General features: G+C 35.8%; 1 protein-coding gene across 5 annotated transcripts in view; it reads left to right on the top strand.

Annotated features, from left to right (window-relative positions):
* The window catches only part of PTPRK (protein tyrosine phosphatase receptor type K), a 665,572-nt gene that overhangs the window by 406,467 nt on the left and 231,291 nt on the right, over nucleotides 1-27,814 (top strand). For all 5 annotated transcript variants that reach the window (XM_006144267.3, XM_006144266.3, XM_006144265.3 and 2 more), the window contains exon 7: nucleotides 9,754-10,047. In XM_006144267.3, the coding sequence (XP_006144329.1) occupies nucleotides 9,754-10,047 (294 nt within the window). The remainder of the gene's footprint in view (nucleotides 1-9,753; nucleotides 10,048-27,814) is intronic.

Genomic DNA, 27,814 nt, shown 5'->3' with positions numbered 1-27,814 from the left:
GAATTGGCATTACTTTGATTTTTGACATCTTTGCTTCTTGAGATATATGGATGAGTTTTTGTTCCCTGAAAACTCTTCTTCATTGCTATTTTGAGGAATGAAAATGTATGAAACTACTGTAATTTTAAGTAAATATAAGAAGTAAATTTATTATTTTAGACATTGTTTTAATTATTGTCAGCATCATTGTGATGTTAATCTAGAAGAAACTATTGATGTTTAGGACTAGAAATTCTTTTTTCTTCAGCTTCTTCAAATTTATAATTAAAAATAAAAAAACTATGTATTTTTTTTACAATTTGTCTTTTTTTCTGAGAGAGATTTTTGCTATAGGACGTGTGCACTTGCCAGATAGAGACAGAAAGACAGAAAGCGAGAAATCATCTCATTAAGGAAGGCCATGCCACAATCCCTTCTCCTCCATTCCTCTCTCAGGATTTTGGGCATGTACGTACGTGCACATGGTGTGTGTTTCAAACCACTGGGTCTGGAACTCAAAGTACTGTCAGCCACAAAGGAGTTCAGCTCCTTAACCACTATACCACCTGATGGCCCTATAATTTGGTCTTTTGATAGATACATATTTTTATATTACTAAATAAAGTCAAGTAACATATCCATCACTCCCTTTTTTTTGTGATGAGATAGTTTAATATCTAATATCTTAGAAATGTCAAGTATTCAGGATCAGCAGATGGCATAATGATTATGTCACTTGACTCCCACATAGTTGATCATGGTTCAAGTCCTGGACTTAGCAACTTAAAACTCACACCAGGCATGTATGCGTGTGTGCCCAAAATCCCGAGGTAAATGGAGGAGAAGGGAATGCAGTGTGGCCATCACCTATGGGGAATGATTTCTCACTTTCTGTCTCTCTGTCTCTCCAGCAAGTGCACACTCCCTATAGCAAAAAAATACTCTCAAAAAAAAAAAAAAAGAAAATGAAAAAGAAAAAAAAATTCAAGTATTCAGTACATTATTCTTTCCTATAGTCACCATGCTGTGAGTTCTCCAGAACTTATTCTTCCTGTCAAACTGAAATTATGATCAGCAACTCCCTATTTCCTATGGTCCTTCTTCCTTCCCCTGCAATTCCCTGGTAGCCACCATTTGACTCTCCTTTTATGAGTTCAACATTTTTAGGTTCTGCATGTAAATGAGATGGTGTTGGATGTGTCTGGCTTTTATACAGCTGCCCTCACTGATTAGCCACTGGGAGGGACTGAAGAATTCTATTCAGCTGGATATAGATTAGAAATACTTAGTAGTCCCATCTGGAAGGCATAGCCCTTGTTTAATGCTCTGTGTTGCTGGAAGCCATATAATAGATTGGGGTTCAGTTCCTGGATTGACTTGTACAAACATGCCTGTGGTCCTGGATAGCTGAAAGGCTGGGCAGTAGGGGGAAGTGGTTGATAGCATGAAACTCTGTTGAAGGTGCTTGTTTGTTTTGTTGTTCTTGTTTTTTCACTTCAGTAGCAAGAGTTTTCTACCTGCTTTCCACTATAAGCTGATGCGTGTTTATTTCTTGGTTCTCATAAGTTATTTTTGTGTGAAATATGGTAAGTGCATTGGGGAACAGTACATACTGTTTCTGTAGTTTATCATAACCATATGCCAACACCCATCTTGTTTTCATACAGACAATCACAATGATTGTCCCTTTTGATTGATACTTATTGTAGGTACTGGCATTCAGACTTGAGTTTTCATCCAAACTTCTTGTAATGTGTCAACTCTATTTGACCAGTACAAGCTACAAGCCACCTACCTGTAAAGGATGATTTTAAAAAGGTATCTACCAGGGCTGGAAGGTAGCAGGTGGTTAAGGAGGTGGACTGCCACATGGCTGACAGTAGTTCAAGTCCCAGACTTGAAGGCTTGCTTTTTGCCTTTCCCCTCTCTCTCTGTCTCTGTATCATTCTGGTCAAGTTAAAGAATAATAGCAATGATAAATAAAATCTTTAAAAAAGGTATCCATCACCTGGATTAATAGATTTGAAAAGGAAGCTTTCTGTAATAAATAAAAATCATTTAGCTCAAAAGTTCTGTCAATATACAAATATTTAAATAAAACCTAAGATTAATTTATTAAAAGAAAATTAATAGAATTTACTGACAACATCCTTGGTGTGAGCATAACTTCTGCCATAGTAATCAAACAAGTAAATGGAGAGGTATATGGACAGAAAATCTCAACTATCAGAAAAATAGCAACGTTAAAATTGTCAAAGAACATTACTTTTCTTATAAATATATCTGGGTTACAGTTCATTAACTGAGAATGCAGGAGAAACATTGTTAAATAAATCTAAATATTTTCAAAGTTATACTTCATGTTTTAACAACTAGGGGAAAATAAAATAAATTATGTTGTCACACCTATATAACTTGCCCAAGGCAAATGCTTCCAGTAATCTTCTATTTATTATGAAAGCATAAGTTTTCTAACTCATAAGAAATATTTTAAGTTCTTCAAACACTCAACCACCATTAAATTTTGTTGTTATCTTGTTGAAGCGTAATTTAAAATCATTTAAAAATTATTTAAAGTAGGTAATAAAATAAAAACCTGAATTTTTAAAAATTTTTTTGGAGAGGTTTTTACATAGGGCGTGTGCGCTCGCCAGAAAGACAGAGAGACAGAAAACTAAAAACCACCCCCCCTGGGGGATGGCCACGCTGCAGTCTCTTCTCCATTTTCCTCTCGGGATCTTGGGCACGCACGCACACCTGCCCAGTGTGAGTTTAAGCTACCGGGTTCGGGACTCAAACTGCGGTTGACTACATGGGAGTTCAGTGACATAGCCATTACGCTATCTACTGGTCCCCAAACCTGAATTTTTAATATATCTTTCAACAATGTTTTTTTCCGCCCACTTTACCCACTGTAGTCTATAATTTCCATTCCCCTTTGCTTAAGCATCCATTAGGTAGCAGTGTAGAAAATTAAGCAAAGAGAAACATGAACCAGTGAATTAATTGTTTTACAGGAACTGGAACTTTAATAGATTGTACTTTCAATGACAAATAAGTGGTACATAGTTATCATACTACCCCAGTAATGCTGTATCCAAATGGAAGGTTATGGGTTTGTGTTGCTTTTTCAACCTTTGTACGCCAGGTGCAGGCATCTGTGATTCTGACTGTCTGGGAAGGCCTGGGAGAAGGGATTGTGGCATGAACCTTTGTTGAGGGTGCTTGTATTTCTCTCTCTCATACAAAACTAAGTTGATCTTAAAAACAATTCAGAGAATAATAACAAAAACATGAATAAATTACATTGAAGTGACAAGTAAACAAATTATAGCAAATAAAATCTACCTCAGGGCCAGTAGATGGGATGGTTTTAAGGTTTTGGACTCCCACATGGCCAACAGCAGTTCAAGTCCAGACCTGACAGCTTGAAATTCAGGTTGTGTGAGTGTGTGTGTGTGTGTGTGTGTGTGTGTGTGTGTTTGTGTGTGTGCGTGCATGCCCCAAATCCCAGGAGGATAGTGGAGAAGGCATTGCGATGTGGCATACTCCGGGGGATGATTTCTCACTCTCCCTCTCAATGGTTCTCTCTAGTAAGTACACCAAGTACACATACCCTATGACATAAACCCTAAACAAATAGATAGACATCTAAGGCAAATATGCAATGTGAATATTTTTAAGAATGTAGATATAGTAAGGCACCATGATACTTATAGCCATTTTAAGAAAAAAAAATCGTTCCTATTTAGTTTTTATAACTAATAACAGTAGAATAGATAATATAGTTAAATTTTTACCATTTTAAAAATTCCACCAATCTGAACCTAGCTAGGACACTTTCTATTTTTTTGGAGAAGTCTGTGCAATAGGGTGCGTGTGCTCACCAGAAAGACAGAGAGAGACAGAGAGACAGAAAGCGAGAATCACCCCTCGATGGGGATGGCCACGCCACAACCCCTTCTCCTCCATTCTCCTCTCCAGATCTTGGGCATGCACACACATGCATCCGGCGTGAGTTTAAGCCACCGGGTCTGGGACTTGAACTGTGGTTGAATGCATGGGAGTCCAGTGATATAGCCTTTATGCCAACTGCTGGTCCCTAGGGAACTTTCTCAGGTAGAGCATTTTCTGCTTCTGAACACTACTAAGTGGAGAAAAAGTGGAGCTGGAGGAATGTCTACATTAGGCTGAAAAACTTCCCCCACATACATCAGGTCCTAATCCCTGGAACCAGTACAGTTACCTCATATGGAAAATGTGGTATTTGTAGATGTAGTTAAATTAAGGATATTGAAATGGTGATAGTATCCTAGGTTATGCACACTGGCTCTAAGTGCAATCACAGCACCCGAGTTAGTAGAAAAGCAGAGGGATTTGACAATAGAGGAGAAAGCAAAGTGAACAATGAGACAGAGACTGGAGTGTGGCCTTATTTTTGACCCAGTGTTACTAATTTCAGATTTCTGTTTTTTTGTTGTTGCTGTTTTGTTTTGTTTTTAATGTTTCTGTGGTAGGGTGCATGCACTATCCAGAGAGAGACAGTAAGAGGGAAAGTAAGAAGCCACCCCACAGGGGAGATGGCTACTTACAATTGCTTCTCTTCCACTCTCCTCCTAGGATCTTGGGCACCCACGCAGATGATCCTGGCATGATTTTCAAGCCACCAGGTCTGGGATTAGAACCACAGTCAGCCATGTGGGAATCCAGTGTCTTAACCACCATGCTTCCTGTTGGCCCTAATTTCTGTTGTTTCAAGCCACCAACTTTGTAGTAATTTTCACAGCAGCCATAGGAGATTAATGTGATATCTTTCATGTCTTCTTCTATAATGGGTGGGTTAATCTTAGGGTATATTATGTCATGACCTCATTGACAAATAAATAAAAGAATTAGGAAGGAGATGTATTCAGAGGTATTCGGGTTTTTTTGTTTGGAAAGATGAACGTGTTACTTGCCTTGACATTTACTTTGTTACTGACTCTCTGGCTTCTTTTTCTGATTTAGCATTTTATTAATTAACTGAATTTTGATAAGTGACACATATGTTTGTAAAATAGCATTGTAATAGGGATAATTGGATGAGAATATACTTTCGTAGTGATTTTCTTGATTTCAAGACACTTTTAAAATGATTTGAAGTATAAAAAACAAAGCAATTTAAATATATAATTGGGATTTTGTAATAGGTTCTGCTCTAGAATAATGAATGTAAGTCATTAATTGAAAGTTAATTGGTAACATCAGCAAAGTTTATCTCGTATTTTGGGGATTGTATGCTTCAGTCGGTACCTAGCGTTCAGTTGGGATTTATTTGCACCACACCTCTGGGTCTGGAAGTGTATTAAGTTATGAAGAATATTAATATTGCTGCAGAACAATTACTTGTTCATTTGCTAACTGATTAAAATTCATGCATAATTTATTGAAATGAATAGAGATTTTATAAATAAGCCTCTTTGTTCTCTAGGGCCTCAAAACAAAATACATATGCTAATATAAGGCTAGTTTTTACCTCCCACATAAAAAATTTAATATGTAGTAGTATATTAGTTTCATTAATGCTAGTTTTCACTTCTTATAATCATACTGTTAATTAGTGTGTATATGTCTAAGTCTCTCAATTTTGCCACAATTCCAAATCTGAGCTATTGCTTTGATTATTGGACTGCTTGTTTTTCCCCCAACCAAGTGAGATGTAAACCTGATCACAGTAGACTGCCGCCCTTTCTAAGGCAAAGAGCTGATTACATCAAAAATGTTCCATTTTATACATACTAGCGTTGAATATGAATTTCAGCCTTAAAATTTATATGCTCTCTGGTAAAAAACAAAACAAAATGAATAGCAGTATAAACAGGCCTTGCTGATGTATTTAGATCTTAAAGACCTTTTAAAATTCCGCAAATAATGCCTGAAATCTGAAAAAGTTAAATAACATATTCAAGTTTATCTAGCTAACATATGTATAGATGTTTTGAAACTTGGTCTCCTGAATCTTTTACTTTGTATATCACTTCTTAGAGGTAGAAATGACAGAAGACCTATTATGCTTTATTCTTTCACTTTATAAAAATATACACATATCGGGTGGTGTTTTGTTTTGTTTTGAGGGGGGAGAGCTTATAGCTTTTTTTCCCTCTCCTTTCCTTTTCTTTCTCTCATCTTCTCTCTTTTTTGTTTTCTCCTTATTTTTCCATAGTAATGGTATGCAGTTTTGATTGGTGAGATTTACCATTCCATTTCGCACAAAAGGTCAGGCTTCAGAATACTTTCGAATGTATAGATTAGCCAAGGTTTGTTATCGATAATTCATTCGTTTTCATTCCTCATGTTAAGTTTTTTGAGTCCCCAGGTCTTGTTGAGCTTAAAATGACTGAGGCATTGCTGCTCTGGAGTTGAACCCAAGTAGCTATGGATTTAGTATTGTTTCCTACTTTAATTAGTCAGTGTATGAATCATCTGGAATGAAAACAAACATTACACACACAAGACAACTCTGTTTATTGGCAAAATTCTGACTGCTTCTTAAAATACATGTAACATTTAGATAGTGTAGGAAGACATTTGCATTTTATTTTCCTATTCACGTTCACTTTTCTATTCAGTTTCATTTTATTTGAGAGTTCAGTTTACATCAGCTTTCTCTTTCTGTGTTTGCTAAAACTTTTGTAAACTGAAGACAAACACTGATAGGTGGTTGGTAACATTTTATGGTAGTAAATGTCTAGCTCTATCTTACTTTCACTGATAATTCTAAACTATTTTCATTTTCTTTAAACTTCCTTGTTGAAAGTAAAAAGTTCTACATTGAATTTAGTTGTGAAATTGAAAATAATTCACATGCTACACAATTTTGACTATATATTGTTGAGGCAGTTTGCAAAATGTTAGGAGCAGATTTTGTGGTTAAAGTTTATGAATTAGGTGTTACCTGTTCTGTAGGAATAGAAATAATTCTAAATGTATACAGTTTGGATAGCTTATGTTTTTTCTTGGATCATAGCTTCATTGTTATTTAAACGCAAAATAAGGTCATATGATTCTACTGATAACTAGTTTGAAAGCCATTGTCATAATGAACTATGCTTATTTTACTGAGTAACTTCTATTCTTGAAGTGATTTTAGAAAAATTGTTTGCTATGTTAGCCTTTATCACAGCATTCTGTTTCCTAAATGTCGGGAGTAACTTCTTTTCTTGAAGTCATTTTAGAAAAAAATGTTTGCTATGTTACCCTTTATCACAGCATTCTGTTTCCTAAATGTCAGTTTAAAGTAATAAATTCAATGGACCATCCCTGATGGCTAAGGGAGCTATTGGTTAAGGGAGCTGATCCCATATGGCTCACTGCAGTTTGAATCCTGGCCTAATGGCTTGAAAAACATGCTAGGTGAAGGTACATATGCATGCCTAACATCTGACAAGATGGAAAGATGGAAGAGAAGGGATTGTGGTATGGCCATGCCCATTGAGCATGAGTTCTCTCTCTCTCTCTCGCTCTCTCTCTCTTTCTCTGACTCTTTCTCTCTCTTTCTGGTAAGCTGTCACATCCCCTGGCAGTTAAAAAATAAATAAATTTATTGATTTGTTGTTACCAAGTCTCCCCCACAACATTATATGCATAATATGTAGAATGTGTAAAATATCTTAGTAATTAGTACTCAATAAATATGAATTTTGAATATGTCTTCTTGAAAATGGTTTCAACTTGTGTAGCAATTCAGACTTGCAAGTCTCATCCTCTATATTAGGGATGTTTGTAATTCAGGGACCTTTAAACTAGAATTCATACTTTTATACAGTCAAGGTTAAGAAGTAAATCCTGAACCACAGCAGAACAGTTTTGTTTCATTTATATATGCATACGGTGAAAACTCTCCACGGACTTTTTTAGTACTGTATCTTTTCCCACGCATTGCATTGCCATTAAGTAGAAAATCTGCACTGAAAGATATTGGCTTCCTTATGTTCTTAATTTCCCTCTCTCTGCATCTTCTCCATTTCTCCCTTATCAGAAGTTGATCAGGAGAGGGGACATTGTGTGGCTGAATTTAATAGTTTCCCTTATGTGATTTGCTCTGACTCTTAAAAAATAACCCTTAAATCAATTTTTGGGCAATTACCATTTTATTAAGATGAACATTTTCTTTTAAAGCCTTTTAACTTCCCTGGGATACATGAGAAATGTTCCAGAAGTTCAAAGAAAACCCCACCTAATACAGTCCTAATTAGAACTTTATAACATAGTATTCCCTCTGGACAGCTCATATGGAACAAACCAGAGCTGTCTGGAGTCCTTTTCAAAGTCCAGTATTTCATTTCAACACTACAGTGTTTTTAAGGGACAAAACAAATGCTCTAATCCATTATCCACATTTTATATAAATTTAAACATTGAAATGATGTTTCCCAAATTTTCTTTCAAGCAAAATAATGTAAGCTATTCCAAATTTAATTATACTGTATCTTTGACATGGAGTTTAATATTGGATGTGTTACCTTATTATATGCTGCTTCCCAAAGTCAGTGATGTGTAGTGATTTATGATTTGCCTAGGTGTAAATTTCAGTTTCTTACACCGTGAGTGGGTGTGTGGAAACAAGTCAGTGGCTGGTATCAGCTTCTGGGTTTAGCTTTGCTATATGTCTTTCTCAACATATAATTTGTAAGAACTCCAAAGAAGTAAAAAACGCAAGAAGGGGCCTCCTGGTGGCACTGTGGTTAAGGGCACTGGACTTCCCCAGGGCCGACTGTGGTTCAAGTCCTGGACCTGGCAACTTGCTTTTTCACTTTCTCTCTTTCGCTCACTCTCTTGCTCTCACTCTCACTCTGTCCACCTCTGGTAAAATAAAATACATAAATAAAGTTAAATAAAATAATTAAAAAGACCATATTTTAGGAATGACATAAGATATTAAGGATAAGTTTAATCAGGAGCTAATCACTGCTGTCCATTTAAAATTATTTTCTCATTCCCATGTTTACTGTGACTTTACAAGTTTATGTTCTGAAGTGGCTTTTTGAAAGTCTTTTTTGCTATCAGGAAGGTGTATTCACTGTATACAGACAGAGAGAGAGGGAAAGTGAGAAATCCCCCCTCCCCAGGAGGCATAGCCATGTTGCAATCCCTTCTTCTCCATTCTACTCTCAGAATTTTGGTCATGTACACACATTTATCAAGCCACCAAGTCTGGGACTTGAACTACTCAGTCTGTTGTATGGCATCCTGCTGCCTTAGCCATCACTCAACCAGCTGATCTGAAAGACATGTATTTAATAAAAGAAAACTAGATGGGGACCAGCAGTTAGCGTAATGGTTATGTCGCTGGACTCCCACGTAGTCGACCGTGGTTCACGTCCCGGACCCGGTGGCTTAAAACTCACGCCGGGCGTGTATGCGTGCGTGCCCAAGATCCCGAGAGAAGAATGGAGGAGAAGGGATTGCGGCGTGACCATCCCTCCTGGGGGGTGCTTTCTCGCTTTCTGTCTCTATGTCTCTCTCTGCCTGTCTGGCGAGCGCACGTGCCCTATGGCAAAAACCTCTCAAAAAAAAACACACAAAAAATACAAAAAAACTAGAAAACAAATAATCATATGCCACCTTAAAAACATTTGCTCAATACAAGGATGGTTAATGACAGCCATGTCCTAATTTTCTTTTAAGTATTTTTATAAATCATTTATTAAGCCTTTAGGTTTGGAAAAACATTGATTTATGTACATGTGATAAGGTTTTAATGTTTTAACTAGAGTCCACATTTATCTCTCTTAGAACCGCCAAGACCCATTGCTCCGCCCCAGCTGCTTGGTGTTGGGCCAACATATTTGCTGATTCAACTAAATGCCAATTCAATCATTGGCGATGGTCCCATTATCCTCAAAGAGGTGGAGTACCGGATGACATCAGGATCCTGGACAGAGACCCATGCAGTCAATGCTCCAACTTATAAATTATGGCATTTAGATCCAGATACTGAGTATGAGATCCGTGTCCTACTTACAAGACCCGGAGAAGGTGGAACAGGGCTCCCAGGACCTCCGCTTATCACCAGAACCAAATGTGCAGGTAAGATCGCGTTTAAGTCCTTGCTTCCTTGTAAAGGAATCTAGCATAGAATGTATAATATACATATCATTAAAAATTCTAATAATTCCATTCTTGATGGAGTCACACTCTTCAAGGAGTGCCCATGACTAATGTAAATCATCACCTTTTATTATGTACTGCTTTAACTGATTTAAGATCAGTGTGAGTGCTTCTCTACTGTTATTCCAGTATTTGTAGGAATCCGGAATCTTTTTTGCATGTTAATTTTGATGAGCTTGCTCTGTATTCCATCTGCAAATCTCTGATAGCTGTAGGCAAAAGTATTATTGAGAGAGACCTTTTCAGTTCATGCAGATACTGAATGCATCACGCCGGGCGTGTATGCGTGCGTGCCCAAGATCCCGAGAGAAGAATGGAGGAGAAGGGATTGCGGCGTGACCATCCCTCCTGGGGGGTGCTTTCTCGCTTTCTGTCTCTATGTCTCTCTCTGCCTGTCTGGCGAGCGCACGTGCCCTATGGCAAAAACCTCTCAAAAAAAAACACACAAAAAATACAAAAAAACTAGAAAACAAATAATCATATGCCACCTTAAAAACATTTGCTCAATACAAGGATGGTTAATGACAGCCATGTCCTAATTTTCTTTTAAGTATTTTTATAAATCATTTATTAAGCCTTTAGGTTTGGAAAAACATTGATTTATGTACATGTGATAAGGTTTTAATGTTTTAACTAGAGTCCACATTTATCTCTCTTAGAACCGCCAAGACCCATTGCTCCGCCCCAGCTGCTTGGTGTTGGGCCAACATATTTGCTGATTCAACTAAATGCCAATTCAATCATTGGCGATGGTCCCATTATCCTCAAAGAGGTGGAGTACCGGATGACATCAGGATCCTGGACAGAGACCCATGCAGTCAATGCTCCAACTTATAAATTATGGCATTTAGATCCAGATACTGAGTATGAGATCCGTGTCCTACTTACAAGACCCGGAGAAGGTGGAACAGGGCTCCCAGGACCTCCGCTTATCACCAGAACCAAATGTGCAGGTAAGATCGCGTTTAAGTCCTTGCTTCCTTGTAAAGGAATCTAGCATAGAATGTATAATATACATATCATTAAAAATTCTAATAATTCCATTCTTGATGGAGTCACACTCTTCAAGGAGTGCCCATGACTAATGTAAATCATCACCTTTTATTATGTACTGCTTTAACTGATTTAAGATCAGTGTGAGTGCTTCTCTACTGTTATTCCAGTATTTGTAGGAATCCGGAATCTTTTTTGCATGTTAATTTTGATGAGCTTGCTCTGTATTCCATCTGCAAATCTCTGATAGCTGTAGGCAAAAGTATTATTGAGAGAGACCTTTTCAGTTCATGCAGATACTGAATGCATTTCACTATGTGGAGATTGTCCTCCTCATTAACTTAGTTATAGTGGGTGCCCAGGCCATGTCTCAGTACACAGATAAGAAATGTTAACTGTGGATAGTGACTTGGTGAGATAACTTTCCTTTTCAGAAATCTCATTGTTGAGGATTAGCTCAGCAACTTGACACCCAGCTGTAGAATATAGGGAGATTTTCCTTACATTTTAAAGCCTTATTATTGCCTTCTCCATCCCTGAAACTGAGTGCTGAAATGTACTCATTTGGAGCATATGGAGAAAACACCAAAAAAGAGTGAGACGTAAAATAAAAAATGATATGTAATTGTATGTCCTGGGTCCTTAGTGCCCCATGTTGTTGTAATGGAAGAAATTGTTGGCTATTTATTAAAAACCACTAAAAATGTAACCATTCTACTTGAGTACATGTTAAAATGTAATGTTTATTTTATTATTAAAAATAGTTTGATGTTTAGTCTCAAAGGCATTTTATATCCATAGATCATTATGTTCAAATAACCTGCAGAGTTAGTACATGGACCTATGTGTCTTGAACGTTTCATGAGTTAGGTTTTGAAAATTGAGAACTAAAATGGTGGGGAATCTAGAAAACATAAGTGCCTATAAAATGGCTTTGACTTTTGCACATCTGTTTGTTATTTGCAATATTGTTGCGCCATTCACCAGGTGTACTGATCCATAGTCAAGGCGAAACCCATTCAGTTACCTGTTATACTCTAATCCTTAGATAATCCAACTCCACTTTTACATATTAACAACACCTATTGAAAAATGTTCATAAGTCTAACTGCTTCACTATTAGTTTGAGATTTAAACAATAGAGGGTCTAACTGATGTTATAGTAGAGTCCTCTAGTAATTGAAAAGTGGCTTAACATAGATGTCGAGTAAGTCTCTGTGATTCAATCTAAGTCTCACGATTTGATTTTCAAGTATTTTGTATAGGTACATCCTCCTCTTGGAATTCATGTGACAAATTGTTATTATAGTAGTTGATATATTTTCTAGAGAGAGGCAAGTTGACCCCACAACCTCAGTTAGTGAAATCATTTAAGGAGGATACAATGTGGAAACCAAAGTAGCTCATTCTCTAAGTTAACATCCTATGGTAACATTAAAAGATGAACACTGGAGTCACTTTTACTAAGCATATCACCTATATATGCTTTTTAATAGAATTATCATATTCTATGTTTAATTGTTATAATGTGTGTGTTTTTATATATGCATTGTGTTGTTGAAAAATTCTTGATACATTTTTTGCATAGGAAAAGGTAGAAAGATACACCATGACTTTTCCAATTACCATAGATATATATATGTAAATATTACTGAAATAGTACAATGTCATTTTTCTTATTGTATATTATATATTATTATATATGAAATACATATTATATGTTATAAGAAAAATGATATTTTGCTATTTCAACAATTTTCCTCTTGACTTCTTTCGCCTGAACTTCTTTCTTTCAGATATCTCATCTGCTTTCTTATTTTCTATTTTCATCAAAATAGGTCATTAAAAATTGACAATACCACAGTGTATTGTTAATGTAATTTTTGTTTAACAAAGGAATTATTTGCAACTGGATATTGCATGAGAGCCATGGAGAGTGCAAGTAAATGAGGTTCCGATTTAAAGCTATGTATACTGTATTAAGTGAATGAAAACAGTATGTTATTAAACATTGATTTTTCCCTATTGAATGCTTATGTTCAGAATATATATTGAACTGCAGTAAGTACAAGACTAAATTGCATTGAGATATTTTATTCTGAGGAAATCCTATTTGTGTGGGAGGGGCTAGAGTAAAAATTTTTTTTAGCCATAGTTTTAGTTTTCTAACTTCTAAATACCTTGAGATTTGAGAAGCATTTAATTTGTGTGCTCTTTGTGACATAACATGACATCAGGCTCAATCATTTGTAGTTTTCCTGCCAACTGTAGAAGGTTTGTTTTCAGTTCTTTCATATGTAATGAATCTTTGTCACATAACTTATTTTGGATTTTAATATCCTCATAATGTATGTCTGACACAGGTTTCAGTGGGGAAAAGTGCTCATAGAGTAGATTTTCAAGGACATTGTGGATATGGGAGAAACCATGGTCTCTATTTCTTCAGAAATGTCTATAGTCCTGCTTTATTATTAGAGGAGGCAAAATTTATGAAAATATATATTGTGTACATTTTTAAAAAATGTTTCAAAAAGCAGAAGTTTTATGTAACTGATAAACATTGTATATCTAAATGCAGAGTCAATGTTAGTTAAAATTGTGATGCTTATCTTCTTCATCTCTCTCAGATCCATTTTTTTTCCCTCAAATGTAAGATTCTTCAGATCTTAAGAGTAATATAGTGTCCTCAACCTGGATCTCATATCAGCAAAACAAATTGCATTCTATTTTAATCAGGACTGGCAGTAAGCCATCGTATAATTTTAGAGTTTGACCATTGATATTATTTTATTGGATGAATGTTGATTATTTTGAAGAAGCTGTTTTAAAACACCTGCATGTTAAATCACCAGGAAACCTTAAATATAAGCATAAATATTCTTAGCTGTATGTGTATGAGAGATGTCAAAAATCACTTGAATTTATTAGAAATAACAAAGAAATGATGACTACTTTCTCTCTTTCAAAAGTCCTCTACTAATTTTGGAACAATTTTTTGTGACTACTAAGTGCCTGTCAAAGAATAAATTAGTTACTACTTTCTATTTCAAAAATTCCATTTTAATGTGTTTCTACCATTGGCATTTTATATCTGGCAATAATAAACATTGTTCACTTGGCAGAAATCTGTCAATAAATAATTTTCCAGTAAACTAATAGAATGGTTTTACTTATGTGTCTTAGGTACACTTAACATGTTTTTCAAGGTCTTTTTTATAGTTAAGTATTTATTCATACTACATTAATATCAACATATCAAGTGGCTCTATCGGGATATTTTATTTTCACACCAATCCTGTGGGTTAGGTATGTTAGTGTCCTACTTTTGAAGCTGGTGAATTAAGGCTCAGGAAGAAAGCAAAATAGTAATTTGTCTGTCTAATGTCAGAGCTGCATAGCTGGGTCTCAATCTCATTTACTGGTACTCTAAAAGCCTTAATTCTTTTCCCTGTTACTCCTGCCTTAAGTGATTTTCCCCTCTTTTAGCATAAATAAATAGCATAAATAAAGCAGAACAAGTAAAATCTGGAAGGCATGTACATTTTCAGAATTAGAATCTGAATAGCTAACTTAATTCCTGAGAAATCAGGTTAATGTTCGCAACTTCACTTTTATTGAAAGCACAATGGATTAGTGCTAAAGACTCAAATGTTATATTAGTACTTAAAGAAGTCTGAAAAATATTATACTTTATCCTTTCTTGAAACTTTCCTGCCTGGTTGCTAAAGCTATTCTTTTGGTTTGTTTATTGTGTTGTGTTTTCTTTCTAAAGTACATTAAAATCATTGGTAAGTGTAATTACCTGCTTCAGGGCCTCTCAAGTTCAGAAGTGCTAATTACAACCTCTGGTGGTTGAAGCCACCTATGCTTGCCTCATGTTTCCGTGAGGGGTATGATTATTTCTCCATTAGTTTACAGACTAACCCATGTTATTGTTCACATAATGTTTCTTCATTCCCTTTACATTTTTTTTTCTTTTTTTTGGAGAGGTTTTTGCTATAGGGCGCGTGCACTTGCCAGAAAGACAGAGAGACAGAAAGTGAGACAGAAAGTGAAAAATCACCTCCCAGGGGGGATGGCCACACCACAATCTCTTCTCTTCAATTCTCCTCTCGGGATCTTGGGCACATACGCACATGCACCCCGCATGAGTTTAAGCCACCGGTCCAGAACTTCAACCACGATCAACTACATGGAAGTCCAGCGACATAGCCATTGTGCTAACTGCTAGTCCCATTTTACATATTTTTGAAAAGGTACAAATGTGAAGTTTTCTTTAAATGGGAAGTAATTCAGAAACTTCATTGAACACTCAGAATAAAGTGTGCTTTTGTTTTTCTTTTTTTTTTCCCCCTGTGTGTCTGTTTCCTCTGGGTGTACCATCTGGTATAGAAGCTAAGAAAATACAGTTTCTCTTTCTCTTATTAAATGGAAATAAAATATGCCATCATCAGAAATTGTCTGCATTGCATGCTTTGGCAATTGCATGTTAAAATTGCTCTTTTAAATTGCCTTCTGCTTCTGGGTAACCCATTGTGGAACTGCCTTTTTGATTAACTGACATTTTAGCAGCATCTCTCATAGGGAAGGTCAATAGTTCAGAGTGTCCAGAATGTAATGTATTTACACAGTTGGGAAAACTGCTCTCTAACTCTTTTATTGAAGTTCAGTGCTCTTGGCAGTTTTCAGTGAAACATATAGAAGAAGTGAAAAAGATAGTGTCTTAATTTAAATGTAAACATTTTCTAAAAAAGCATTTTATTTTCTGTCCTAAATCTAAAATGGAAAGAAAAACAAAACTTAATAATACTCAGGCATGTTCCAGAAACTACACGTGGAAAAATTAAATATTTGCCTTTTGGCTATAGCTTCAACAAGAAAGTGGTACTATAAATTGATTTTTAATATAGTGTAAGATAATTATCAATCATAAACTCTAGTTTCCATTAATTGACAGCCTAGAACTAAAAACAGAATAAATAATACACTTAAGAATGGATTTAATTTAACAATGTAAGGATGACTTATTTGAATTTAATTAAAGGCTTATATCAATGTTAAATTTCAAAATTTTTGAAAGTTATTAACTTCCTTATATATGATCTTTATTTGTTATTTTTTATTAATTTTGAGCACTAACTAAAAAAGTGGTGCTATTGTCAAGAAATTTAAAGATAGAAAGACAAAAGTAGTAGAAAGTAGCCCTTTAATTTTATTAGAAATCTAAGAGAATAATATCCTCTTATAGATTGTTTTTCTTCTTACTGAGTAATAACCGGGTTTTGTTTTCACGAGCTCATAAAAAATATTTTTGTTCAAGAAGCATTTATTCAGAGAAATAAAAAAGAAAACTACGTTTGCTTCTCTCTCTCTGTTAAGGGTACCTGATTAAGGACTAAATCTCCAAAGTTTTACAAAGACTGCCTTGCATGTAACTCTCTGATAGTCACTAGGGACAGACCTATAAACAAAGAGTAAAATGCAAAGTGCTAGGAATAGAATTAAAAACAATGGGAACCACAACTTTAACCCAGTTATAAACATCACTGTTGTGTTTAGACTTTGTAGTAGATGGATTGGCTAACTGTGGTTTGTGGTAGAATCCAGGCTGGGAGGTCAGCTGTGCCCAGGTCAAACATGGCCCAGCTGTTACCCAGTTGTTTCTGTAAAGCAGACTGATATTAAGAGATTCACTTTTAGAAAAATCTCTGTGCAACATGGATTGAAAGGATACTTAGTGTGTGTGCATGTATTCCCCAAATCCCAGGATGGAGAAATGGCAGAAAAGGGATTGCAGTGTGACCACACGCTAATGGGGGATGCTTTCTCCCTCTGCCTTTCTCTGGTGAGTGCACATGCTCTCTGGCAATTAAAATAAAATTAGAAAATTAAAGAGACAGACGGACCAGCTTAGAAGTAAATTAACCTCTGTATGTAAAAAGCTTCCAGCTAAGGAGTGGTGAACATTGAACAGATATGAAATCCTCTTGGCCACTACTGTTTTATTTGTTTGTTTGTTTAACTCAGGAGCCTCATGTCCAATTCATTATACATCTCAGTTCATGCACATTTCTTTATAGGTGGTATTATCAGTAGCAATGTAATTAATTTTAGTAAATAGAGTTGGATTGTTTTTACCTTAAAATTACCTCATTTGACTGACTTTGTGAGTGAAAAACATTTAGTAACCAGAGAAAATGACATTATCTTTACTTATTCATAGTACTTTACCACATGCTGAGTCTGTTAAGGATATCATTAACCACTCTTTATTGGCTTCATTTGTTTTTATTGAATTTTGTATACTACAATAAAACTGACAGGTGGAAATGATTTGAATAGCAGCATTGGCTGGTATCAGGAAATGTCCTGGATTTCTCTTCAAGTTTTAGGTCCTTTATTTGCTCCTAGGAAGTAGAAGTGACTTTAAAAGTAAAATGATACATTAATTATGTCATAAATGGTTAACACAGGAATGTCTAATGAGGAAAATGACCTACGTGGAATTAAAAAGATATGGGTACAGATAGCAAACTCAGAGATGTGTTAATGCAGATTGGTTCGAGAGACTCTGCCTGTGATCGTTAGACCTTTACAATGGTGTCATTCTAGTCACATTGATACAAAGACTTGTACTTGGTTTTCTTTCTCCATATTCAGAAAATCTCCCTCTGCTTTCAAATGTCACTCCCTGTTGCGTACTTTTTTTAAATTATAATTTGTTGTCTTTGCTTCGGAATAAGTAAGCTCTAAATTAGATTCTGGCCCAAGAAAGAAAAGTTGACATCTTTTTACAGATTTATTTATTTATTTATATTATTTATTTTGTAAGGTAAGGTTTAGAGAGCAAAGAAAAAGAGCTTTATGATTATTTTCAGATCTTACTATCTAAACTCAGGCTAGTCTAATTGGCATTTTGGGGGCGTATTGGTCATTTTGTGCTGTGTCTTGATTGGAAAAAGTGACATTACATGGATGTGTCTCATTATTTTCATCATTTAATTTGACTCTCACCTAAATCTGAACATGGGGTCATTGACTTGGGATTGCACTCTTCCCTGTCTGCCTACAAGATTCGGCCTTATTAAAGCTAATAATTGCTGTAGGGATGACTCTTCTATCCTTTTTCCTCTCAAGCAACATGTATATAAAGTGTGAGGAAAAAGTATATTCAAAGGAAAAAGATAATGAGTGGATTCTAATCTCAAGTCTTGTAAGTTACAGAATACTTTGTGAACCCAGTAGAAAATGAACTTCAAAGGGCAGAAATTCATGACTTTCCTGTCACCCTAAGCAAAATCTGTGCAAATTCAGCTGTCACTACATATGATATGGCCTAGAAATCATTGAGTGATGTCCATTTTAATTGTTTCAGCTAAATCGTCTCAGTGAAGTTGAATTTAAATAAGTCATCTTTTCGTCTTTGGCTGTGTTATTATTTTCACCCCTACATAGTTCCTCTCCACAACAAAGAATACCAATTAATTAGAAAAATATATATATATTTCTATGTAATACTCTGTTTATTTTAAGCAGGTGCTATCGTTTGTCTTGTTAAATCTATCCTCATCTATATACTAAACATTATATTTTGTACTAATGTTAAATGTAAGCCTATAATACTGTACTGCTAACTTTTATTTTTAACTTCTACAAAATATACTTCTTTTAAGATAATTATTTTTTTTCCTTCTCTATTTTTCTTCTCCAGTAAATTCTGTTTCTTACATGAGTGCACACATTGTACTTAAATCTACTTTCCAGAAAAAACAGCTTTTCTCTGCTTTGGTGAAGAAAGTGCAACAGGATTCAACTGCTTACTCTAACCTTGATTTCTTTTGATATCCCTTGCTCTAAGTTCCATATTCTATAAAAATTGCATGGTATTCATACATCCAAATTGTTTTTATGAACTGCATGTAATAAGAAAAAATACACGTGGGTAGCCCGTGGCATGGTGGTTGAGGTAGATGGATTCCACCTAGCCAGCTGAGCAGTTAGAGTCCCAGACCTATCAGCCTCAAAGTCATGCTGGGCATGTTTGCCCATGTGCCCAAAATCCTGAGAGGAGAAAGGAGAAGGGATTGTGGCATGGCCATTCCTCCTAGTGAGTGATTTCTCTCTCTGTTTCTCCAGTGAACACAAGCACCCTAAAAGCAAAAGTAAAAGCAAAAAACAAAACATCAAAACAAATTTTGCAAATAGTATTAAAAATGCTTATAATGCTAAAATGTTTGCATAATCTTATTTTTTTTAATGCAGTATTACTTCTTCTATTCCTGTGGGGTTTTTGTTTGTTTCTGGTTTTTTTTTTTTTTTTTTTTCAGGTTTTTGCTGTAGGATGTGTCTGCTCACTACACAGAGAGAGAGAGAGACAGAGAGTCACAGAGAGAAAATGAGAAATCACTCCGATGGGGGGTAGCAGGGGCGATAGTCATACTGCTGTCCCTTCTCCTCCATTCTCCTTTCAGGATTTTGGAAATACATGAATAAATGCCCAGTGTGATTTTCAAGCTACCAGGTCCAGGACTTGAACCAGTGTCAGCCATATGGAAATCCTGCACCCTAATCACTATGCCATCTGCTGTCCCCAGTGTTTTTTTTTAATTGCAAGTATAAGATATATACAATTTTATATGCTGCCTGTTTTATTTGATGTCACATTAACCTATTTTTTGTTTCTACCAGACATTCTGACCAACATGTTGAACAATTGCTAATATTCTATTGTATATCTGTGGGGACTTCAAAAAGTTCACAGAAAAATGAAATAAAAGTACACATTTACCACAATATTTTTGAAAATCCCTTGCACTCACTTGAATTTATTTAACCATTCTTCTATTAGTAGAAGTTTGGATTAACTTTAATCATTTGCTTCCTCCCCCAAAGCCCCCAAGATTTTTGCCATAGGTCACATGAAACAGAGATGAAAGTGAGAATTCCTCCCTCCAGGGGGAATATCCACACTATGATTTCTTCATTCTTCTCTGGGCAGTTACAAATACCTAGGGTAATTTTTCAGGTCCTGGTCTGGAACTCTAACTGCAGAGTTAGCCAGGCGGGATCCAGTGCCTTAACCAACATACCACCTGTTGGCCCCTCAGTCACTGGCTATTGTGAATGCTGCAGTGAAGATCACACATATTATCTTTTTTCCAAATGCCTAAAAGTTTCTTGAAATATACTATTCACCTACTTTGGTATCAGTGCACTTTACTAGTACCAGCAAGCCCGTGTATACAGTTACACAGTTTTACTTCAAGAATGTACTTTATAACTATCTCCTTTTAATCATCACTCTGGACACTTGGATTTAATAAACATGTGATTTGATCAATATCAACAGCTATTTGATGAGCAAACCAAGAGTACCACTCATACTGCAATTTCTTGTTTTATATGAGTATCTTCTGTATAAGTGGCAGGTATTCTAATGTTTAGCCTCTGCTCTCTTGGTACTCAATGTCTAGAGATTTATGATCCAGGTAGCCTGTGTGTGCTGAGTACATACTCAGTAACAGGGACTAGGGTTAAACTCTTAGATGTAAATCAAGACTGTCTGCATGCATTTTTGTGCTGAGCTACTCAGAGAACTTAGAAGATAGATGTGTAGGTAAATAATTAGAACAATAAGTGCTTTGATAGATGTGTTCTTAGGCTCTCTATGAGCACAAAGAGCCGTGAAACAAGAGTAGAATTTTATTGGACAGCAGTTCAGGAAAGTTATTCACTATGTTCATGTGTGGGAGCCAGTAAATTCTATCTTAAAATCTGGCTCTAATATATATGAATGGGCAAGTAACTTAGTCAATCAATCTCATCATCTTTGTTTTTGAGAGGGTTTTGCTGTAAGGCATGTGTGCTCACCAGAAAGACAGAGAGAGACAGAAAACAAGAAATCACCCCCCTGGGGGATGGCCACGCCACAATCCCTTCTCCTCCAGTCTCCTCTCAGGATCTGGGGCATGCACGCACATGTGCCCAGTGTGAGTTTCAACCACCAGGTCCGGAACTGGAACCACCATATACTACTACGTGCAGGGAGTCCAGCACAAAGCCATTACACCAACTACTGTTCCCATTATCATCTTTTATTTCATTATCTGTAAAATAAGGATCAATAATTGAACTAGTCCAGTTTGGTATTTGTGAGGTAATCGGTGATGTGCTAAAAATTAGAAACATTGTTAAAGTTTCAGGCATTTTGCCAGCCAATTAAATGATTATTAAAAAATAAATGATAGATCTGACCCTGCCTAGCAGTTAAGGGAACCAGACACCACATAGCCAACAACAGTTATAACTTGAGCTTTGACAACTTGAAAATCACACCAATAATATTTGTGTATGTGTGCAGGGTCTTGATAGGCTGGAGAGATAGAAGAGAAGGACTCATGGCATCTTCAAGTCCCTCTGGGGCATGCTTTCTCCTCTCTGTTTCTCTGTTCTTTTCTCTAGTGAGAACACAAGCCTGTGGCAATTAAAAAACTAAATGTGTAAGCATTTTAATTATATTGTAAACAAAGATATATGTACTCAAGCTTCCTAATCATTTTAATATATTATACTATTATCTAAGTTCTTGAGGCATTTATATTTTTCTCTTATATTGGCGATACCTCATAAGGCTACTCTTAATATTCATTTCTCAGGACCAGCAGTTATCATAATAGCTATTTTGCTGGACTCCCATGTAGTCGACTGTGGTTTGAGTGCCGGACCTGGTGGCTTAAACTCATGCTGGTTGCGTGTGCGTGTGTGCCCAAGATCCCGAAATGAGAATGGAGGAGAAGGGATTGTGGCGTGGCCATCCCCCCTGGGGGATGATTTCTTGCTTTCTGTCTCTCGTCTCTCTCTGCCTTTCTGGCGAGCGCACGCACCCTATAGCAAAAACCTCTCCAAAAACGAAAACAAAAAAAATTCATCTCTATTCCCAGTTCTTTCTTGGGATGCTTAAAACTGTAATGACTGTATTGCAGCATAAAAATTGGTCAGTGCTGGAACCAGCAGATGGCATAATGGTTACATTGCCGCACTCCCACATATTGGACTGCAGTGTGAGTCCTGGACCCAGTGACTTAAAATTTACCCACACACACATGCATGTGTGCCCAAGATCCCAAGAGGAGATGGAGAAGGGATTGCAGTGTGGCCATCCTCCTTGCACAGAGACTTCTCACTTTCTGTCTGTCTCTCTGTCTGTCTGTCTCTCCGGCGAGTGCATGCATCCTATTGTGTGCACTCTTAAACAAAATTAAATAGCCAGTGCTACAAGTCACGGCCTTTTTCCCTCACCATCTTCCTTTTGTTGAAGAATCAAAAATAGGTTTCAAATACTGAAAACCTTCTCACACATCCAACAGAGATAATTCGTGCAGCATGCTTACTTTAACTGTGTATGACGTAAGAAGCTCATAGTAAATATGAGCCATTATGACATTACAAGTCATTTCATTCAAGACAATTTTTCTCTCATATTTGAAATATTACAACATGCATAAAATCTGGAGGAATTATGCCGTGAAACCCATATATTCACCTCTGTAATTTACCTTTTGTGATGCTTGTTCTGCGGCACATCTTACTACCTATTGTTTCATTCATGTTTTAGTTCACGTTGGTTTTTTAATTAATACATTAAAACATTTTATGCAAAGGAATGATGTTTTTGCAGAATGAATTATTTGAATTTTTTATTAGAATGTTTAGAATGATTTGTTTTTTAAGAAATAATTCTCTACTGGCAGTTTTGAAAAAGGATCGAAAGGAGATTTCAGGGAGATTAGAAGGCTTCTGCATCAGTCTGAGCAAAAATTGATTAATGCTTGAACTGAGGCAGTGGAGATAAGAATTCCAGTGGTGACTTAGGGTTGAAAGGTACTTGATATGTGGCAGTCAGCAGAATTTGGTGACACATTGGAAATTAATTCTGGCTTGAAAATTAAGGCGTAGTGACTGATTTTAACTTGAAGGGGTAAAACATTGGGAAATTTTAAGAGGAAAATCTTCATGTTTATTTTAGAAATGAGATATTCGGTGGGCAAATACAGTCCTGGTTCTAGTTCAATAGAGAAGGCAGAGATTTGATTGGAGTGTCATGCCATTTCATTTCTGCTATGAGATTTATGGGTGCATTATAATTTCCTAAAATTGAGAATTGAAATAAGTTTTTTTCAACCATATTTTCAGAAATTATACCCTTTTTTTTAAGGACAATTAGTATACATTAGAATTTTATCACATGAAGTATTCTGATCACAGACGTCTTTCAGCTTAATGGCAAAAACTATTAATGATTTACATAGAAACCACTTTAAAATGTATAGCAAGGCTGTTCAGTATTTACCAATGTATTAAGCTCATTTCAGTACTTGTTTTATAGAGTGATCAGTTTGTTGACTTGTAGCATCCTATAGGTGTATTTTAAGTGTTTCCAGTAATGAGCAGTCCAGAAAGCATTATATTCTGGGCAGAATAAAAATGTGGTTTGGGTTGGTTTTCACCAGCCAATCACAGGCACACTTGCAAATATAGCTAACCTGTGTTGGAGTACATTTCTGTCTTCTTCCTAGTATTGCTTTCTTTCCATTGTTCTGATCTCAAGATTCATGGTGCTCTTAGACCATAAAGGCACCCTTGGGTATCTTCATAGGACAAAAGGAGAGGGGCACGAGCTGATGGGCCAGTGATTAACAACAGCACTAGTATGTTCATTCTTTGGGACTCGAGCTTATGGGCCGGACAGTGTTGCATTGATGTCTTACTAGAACTTGCATTTCTAACAACTTTGAATCTAATTCTACACATGCATACTTTGATAGTGAACAAAAATAATTAGTCTGATTCTTTAAGCTCTCAAATCAGAAGCTGCTATAGGACAGAGCTAAATATTTAGACTTCGAAATGATTTTCACTGAAGCAAGAGAAATAAAGCACCTACCTCTTTAGTTCAGTGAAAAGGAGAAAATAAGTGTTTCTACTCTGTCAGATTTTAGTGGAATATTCTTATAAACCAAAAAGTAGGTCAGTAACACTGAGTTATTTTATTATAAGAACAGCAGTACAAATACCATCTTAAGGAAATTACTATAATTTTCTTTTATTAAAACAAGGTAGGGCAAATTTTTAGTGATTCATTCCTTAAGCTATCCCAGTCTTTGAGTACATGGCAATTATATTGGATAGATTAATTTGATGTCTATTTTCAGCTGGTTTCTTTTTCATCTCAGTTACAATATTTTTATAATTATCATCTTGTAAATAATCAGTAAGCTGTTTATGAAAGTACACCTTAGTCAAATTAGTAATTTAGATATATACAATTTTAGTGAGAAGATCCTCAAAATATAATCTAAAATTGGTTAATCAATCACTTTATTTTCTTTTAAGAAAATGTGTTAGTATCACCTCTATTGGCTCCAGGAGAAATAGTCAAACATGGAAATGTGCTAAACTCCTAAAAATACATTTTCGACAGAAACATGAATACACATAGGGTAAAAATGAAGTTGAAAGACAACTATGTTACCTCTAAAGTTTAAAATCAAAACTTGATCTTATTAAGAAATTCTTCCTGAATTAGAAATATTCTTCTAAAAAACAAATGGGTATAAGTATGCCCCTTCCATATACACACCATCAAAGCTCTCTGAATAAGGAAGAAATAAACACCTATGGCTGCATGCAGCAAAGCAGTGGGACAGACTTATATTATAAATGTACATAAATTTTAATTTTCATAGGACTAATAAAGCATTTGTTATGTTCTTTTAGCAAGGATAATATTGCATGTCTTCAGTTAAAAAATATATTCTCAACTTGGACAGGTGGTATTTAAGGAGTCTGGAGTGAGAAATGGTTTGGCAGCATAACAAGGCCTATTACATGTGCCTGCCTTGAAAGGAAAGAAAGAGTTAGACATTTTCCATTACTACCTACTGTTAAGGTGCTCGCATTATCCCCTAAACAACCTCATGCTTGTGGCAATAATCATGCACTGTCATTTTTTTGTTGTTGTTGTTCTGATATGAAAGTGCAGTTCAATCTTTTTGACAAATACTGCATCACTTCTGGCTTGGCAAATTTTTGTCACTCAAATCTAGTTGATGTATAAGTAGGTTGTGACATGTTGGCTGAAATGACTTTAGATGAACTATATTGAGGAAGGAAACATTTTATTTAAGGTGTTACTGTTTCTTTCCACTTCCCATTCCTTCTCTTCCTACCCACTTGCCCTTACTTCTACCCTCAGCTCAGGTGTATCCAGCTTCCTTGTTCTTTTATAAGCCGTGTCATTCTATCTGGGAGATGCCTTACAATGAAAGTGGCAGAAGTTTTCCATGGAAGTATATAATGTGCTTCTTTATTATTTTCTCAATTGCATGTGTTCCCACATGCACCAGTGAGCAATCTAAGGGGGTTCATAATTTTTCTTTTTTGCTTTTCTATCTTGGACTCTCTAAAAAAAGACTGACCTTATAGTGTCTAGTAACTATAGCCTCTTAAAGTCATTAATAATCTATCAATTGGTAAGAAATATGAAATTATGGTTTTTTTTGCATTTATAACATAATTACATATTTTATACTGCTAAAATGTACTTTGCAGTCATGTCTGGTTTGTCATAGTTGTAGTTTTAATTTTTTTCTTCTTTAATCGTTACATGTTTCTCCCATGAAGAGACACAGACGGTAACAACATGGTGATTTTAAAATCTGATCCTTGAGTTGTCAGTGTTAACTTACAAAGTGGCACTCCTGAGAAAGAGGTCATTTCTCAGAGAATTCAATATGCCAGGGAAGACCCATTTGTATTTTAAATAGAGTGATTCATTTAAAAAAAAAAATTACCTCGAGACCAACAGGTGGTGTGGTGGTTAAGGCATTGGATTCACACATGGTCCACCACAATTCGAGTCCTGGACCTCTTGGCTTGCCTTTTCATTCCCTTCTACCCCATCTTTCTCTGGTCAAATTAATAATAATAATAATAGTAATAATAATAATAATAAAATAAAATTAAATAAATAATTCCTTTAAAAGAACACATTATCTTTAGAAACTGAAGACTACAGTCAATAGTTTTCTTAATCCCCCTCCCTCCAAATAAGACTGTGGAAGAATTGATCATATCTTCAGTCTCTCTCCCAGTGCTATAGGCTGTGTTCAGTTAATAGCATAGAAATAGTTATAGCTCTCAGTATAGATATGGATGTAAAGTAAGTGTAGATATAAAGATGTAGATCTCTTCATAGGCCTTGTTTGTGAACCACAGCTCACCCCAGTTACTTACCTGTTCTTACACATAGTCCTCAAGGTCTGCCTCAGTCTATGCTCTCGTCATTGTTACATTGTTTCGAATTATATGAGGGTTTGCGTTATTCAAAATTAAAATTTTATTTAGATGAGCTAATACTTCAAGAAATTCATATTGCTCTTATTAAAATTTGCTCACAGTCTAATTTAAATACATTTTGAGTAAATCAGAAGAATGCAACCGACTGTCATTTGAGAACATTTGTTCACTAAGATTTCAGCATTTATTTTGTCACTGTTATTTTGTTTTTCAAACTAAAGGTAAAGCACGTTCTCCCTTATAATTCTCGAAGGTATAGGGTTTTAATTATAAAAATGTTTATACATTTTAGTGATCTTAGCCCTGAAATTATTCTCTCTTTCTCTCTCTCTCTCTCTCGCTCTCTCTCTCTCTCTCTCCGTGGCCTGGTGGTTAAGGCATCTAGGTCCCATATGGCCACCACACTATTCAAATCCCAGACCCAGTTGCTTAAGAAATATGCCAAGCCCATGTGCATCTGTGCTCAGGATCTTGAAAACAGGGAGAGGTTGAGAGAAAGGATTGCAGTGTGACGGTTCTGTGATGAGGGGGAAAGCTTTCTCTTCTCTGTCTCTCTGTTTCTCTGCTTTCTCATCTTCCTCTCTCTCTCTCTGTTTTTTTTGTTTGTTTGTTTTTCTCTAGTGAGCACATTTTTTAATCAAAAAAAGGAATACAAGGAAAAGTAATATATTCTTAAAATAACAGAGTTTATAGTACTGAAAATTGGGAAGCAACTAGATTGTAAACAATAAGAAAATTGTTTGATAAATTATGTCATATTCGTGTTAAATATTGAGCAGCCATTGAAATTTTATGTTGAAAGTCTTAATTTGAAATATAAATAGAATTTAATGTTAAATAAGAGAATCAAAGTTTGATGAAATAATAATAAAATATACCTATGTGACACTTGTTACAATTGGGAAATAATTTTATGAATAATTTCCTTTTTTGTAAGAGACATGTTTGTTATAGGGTACACGCAATCACTGGTGAGACAGAGACAGAGAGACAGAACATGAAAAATCACCCCTCCAGGGGATGGCCTCGCTGCTGTCCCTTCTCCTCCATTCTCTTCTCAGGATTTTGGGCACGCATGCACTCATGCCCAGCATGGATTTTAAGCCATCAGTTTTGGAATTCAAACCACGGTTGACTACATGGGAGTCCAGCAACGTAACCATTACACCATGTCGTGGCCCCTAATTTCCTTATTTTTAAGCTATATTTAAAGTCATTTCATATTGAGGCATAATTATTTTTATAGAAAAAATTTACCAATAAGAAAATAAAAATAGGGAACCAGCAGTTAGTGTAATGGCTATGTCGCTGGACTCCCATTGAGTCGACCCTGGTT

Source organism: Tupaia chinensis, unplaced genomic scaffold (assembly GCF_000334495.1).
Source record: "Tupaia chinensis unplaced genomic scaffold, TupChi_1.0 Scaffold000117_2, whole genome shotgun sequence".
Classification (NCBI taxonomy): Eukaryota; Metazoa; Chordata; class Mammalia; order Scandentia; family Tupaiidae; genus Tupaia; species Tupaia belangeri.
The sequence above is the reverse complement of the archived record's forward strand: the minus strand, read 5'-3'. Positions and strand labels throughout refer to the sequence as shown.